This window comes from Penaeus monodon, chromosome 5 (assembly GCF_015228065.2).
Source record: "Penaeus monodon isolate SGIC_2016 chromosome 5, NSTDA_Pmon_1, whole genome shotgun sequence".
Lineage (NCBI taxonomy): Eukaryota > Metazoa > Arthropoda > Malacostraca > Decapoda > Penaeidae > Penaeus > Penaeus monodon.
This window is the reverse complement of record NC_051390.1, coordinates 378,259-381,537: the sequence shown is the minus strand read 5'-3', so window position 1 is coordinate 381,537 and position 3,279 is coordinate 378,259. Positions and strand designations below refer to the sequence as shown.

The 3,279-nt window shown below is 37.4% G+C and overlaps 1 protein-coding gene across 1 annotated transcript in view; it reads left to right on the top strand.

Moving 5' to 3' along the window:
- Positions 1–691: 691 nt before the first annotated feature.
- LOC119572883 overlaps positions 692–3,279 on the top strand; it is a 4,172-nt gene continuing 1,584 nt past the window's right edge. Inside the window, exons 1-2 of the mRNA XM_037919821.1 lie at positions 692–786; positions 1,756–1,815. Of these exons, the coding sequence (XP_037775749.1) occupies positions 1,762–1,815 (54 nt within the window). The 5' untranslated portion in view covers positions 692–786; positions 1,756–1,761. The remainder of the gene's footprint in view (positions 787–1,755; positions 1,816–3,279) is intronic.

The window sequence follows — 3,279 nt, the reverse complement described above, 5'->3', positions numbered from 1 at the left end:
ACAGTATTACTATTATCATTAATATCATTATCATCTTTATATTCATTAACATCACTGTTATTGTCATCCGCATCCTCTCTATTATTACTCTTGTCCTTGTTGATATTATTATTACTGTCATTCGGACATTTTTTTTTTATTGTCAGAATATAGAAATGCATATACACATAAATTAATGTATTAATCTATCACTCTACATGTGCATACGTATCAGACAGGTAGACAGTTAAATGCCTAGCTGTCAGAGAGATAGGTATATATGCGTGTATTTCGTGTAAAAATATCCATATATATGAATATTCACTGAGTGGCGCCTCTCACTATTTTAACAAACCGATCGATTACCACTAGTGTTATTACTATAGTTATCATCATTATTAGTTTTAATTATCGTTATCACTGACCGTTACAGCATTGATAAGTATGATGAAGCCATGAAAAACAGCTTATCAAATAATAAGGAAAAAAACGACAGAATTCGAAGACCAACCGTCAAACAGTTAATATTCACAAGGTAGCTCTGTTAATTTCCCACTATAAACATCACAGAGTTTCGACTATAACTTATTCCCGACACAGATGCGCAGAGAGCTCAAAGTCCTGTGACGAAACAAAGGTGTATCGTCATAAGGTTACGACACAAGAGTCAAGTCTCACCTGCTCTAATTATTTCGGTCAGCCTCAATGTCATACAGTGTGCACAGCAACCACTTGTGTTGGGCGCTAATAAACCTTTGTTCTCTGACGGCGTTAGAACACTACGGTAACTCCAAGACTAAAAGCAAGGTGGTGCAAAGTGTTCTAGCAGTTTATTAACATTATATATATATATATATATATATATATATATATATATATATATATATATATATATATATATATACATATATACATATATATACATTTTTTCTTGAATGGTATTGCACTTTTGTGAGCGAATTGAATGCTAATTGGTGATATTTTAAATAAGAAACGGTAGGTTTCTTTGAGATGTTTAGATGTTGGTAGGAAAGTGAATGGACAGGTTTCTGCAAAATATAAAGACAATTAAAACAACTAAACGGTTAGACACAAACACAATGGGCACCTTTATGCAACATCGACAAATTGAAAAATGTACAGTGATCGTGCGTATATACCATCGTCTAGTGCATACAGATAACTTATTCCGTCAAGTATACTGGGAACTATTCTGAACCTGAAATATTATTATTATTATTATTAGCATTAGCCTGATTATCATCATCATCATCATCATCATCATCATCATCATCTCATTATTATTATTATTATTATTATTATTATTATTATTATTATCATTATCGTTATTATCATCATCATCATCATCATCATCATCATCATAATTATTATTATATTCATCATTATTCAGTAAAGTAGTAATAAGACTGCTTTATCAAATACATCAGAAAATATTTAATTTTTTTCTTCAGAATTTGACATAAGCATGCGTATACTAATTAAATTTTGAGAACTACAGAACAATCAGGTTGGTAAAAATGTTAAGCTTGTGCTAACTTGGTGAAGAAATATGGCTGTGGCCGTTGCATTTGTGAAGTTCATTCACTTCAAAATTACCTAAAACGTTTTCTAAAGGAGAAGCAAACTTGTATATCGCCAAACCAAACGCACATTTTGTTATTGTTATTTAATTTACTTATTTCCTTACCCATTTATATTTTGGAAGAGGGATAAAGCAAAAACAAACAAAAACAAAAAAAAACTTTCTATTGACAGGTCACCATGGGAGTCGTCACGGCATTTCTTGTTTGTCTGGCCGTTGTCACCATGACAAAGGTAAGTGAGATAAATATTAAAGTAACAACGATGAATTAGTATTGGCAGAGTGGGCATGAGGAAGAGAAAACGAGAGAGCAGTAGAATAAAAGGAAAGGGGGAGAAAGAAGGAATAAATGAGAATGGTTAATGGTTTAAAAGCAAAATAAATATGCTAGACATCTAAGGTCATGTTGTACTATAAGAAGGTACAGTAAAGGGTAGTGAAGGGCAGTTGAGTTAGTAGTGACCTGCTATAGCAACTATCTAGAATAATATTGAAAAGGTTGAAGATGTGTAAAGGAGTTGATGAGTGAATGGGTTGAGGTGGGGTTAGGTAAGGGGATTAGATCAAGTGAAGGATATGTATGCGTCTGAGGAAGGAGAACAGGTTGCCAAAGCAGAAAGTGTGAGATTCTGTAAGGATGTCTGGCAGGACAGCAGAATGTGTGGAACTGAAAGAGGGACATTACACAGGGAACAGAGGGGTGGATCAAAATGTGACATCAGAAAGGAGTGTGTTAGTCGGGTGTGGCCAATACGTAAGCGGGCGAGAGCTGTCCCCCAATGTCTGTTCCAATGAGATGGAACTGACCAGTAGGAGATTGATAGTTTTACTGTATGTAATTTATTAGTGCGGGGACTTGATTAGAAAAAATACCATTGGTTATACAAGAGGGTCTTAAAGTGGGGGTTGGAATACGTGAGAAACGTGGTTGGTGTGATGTGGACATAGCAGCGTAGCGTGCTAGAATGTCTGCCTGTTCATTCCAACATAGCTGGGCACCCAGCAAAATCTGATAGTTTCATGGCGTAGTAGGTAAATGTGGAGAAGAAGCAAAAGTAGGAGGCAGGGATCGTGGGATTGTCAGTTTAGTGAGGGGAAGTTGGTGGAATCGAACATTGCATCGGAGAGAGAGGATATGGCTTCGAGAGAGATGTCATGCCTGATTCAGTGTACAGGCTCTCAACTGAAGAGGAGCGGAAGGCGCCCAGGGCTAAGCGAAGACCGCAGCAGTGGATTATATCAAGATGAGCAAGGAGGGAGGTTAAGGCAGAGGCAATGTTTGGCAGGATGTCCTAAACGCCAACAATTTTGGCACTGACGGGGAGGGGGTTGATATGGTCGGACAGGGAGGGATTCTCCACCAATGTAAACATTAAAGGGAAGGTCATATCTGCGGAAAGTAATTTTGGCAATGTTAGTGGGGCTCTTATGATGACCTCTGGGAGGAATGGAGTAGCACTGTAATGATATTGCATCATAGTTCATAGGCGAGTAAGTCTTCTCCACAATCTGACCCTTTTTTGTTATAGGTAGGGCAGTTTGCTAGGGAGATGGAGACAGTTCTGGTACAAGTATTGAGGGTTGGGTGAGGTTTTGCAGGACTGAGGTTGCCAGAGAGATCATCCAGATTGATAATGCTATAGATTGGTTTTCAGATGTTACTGTGGCGAGATGGGAGCGACTGGCTCGGCTACAGA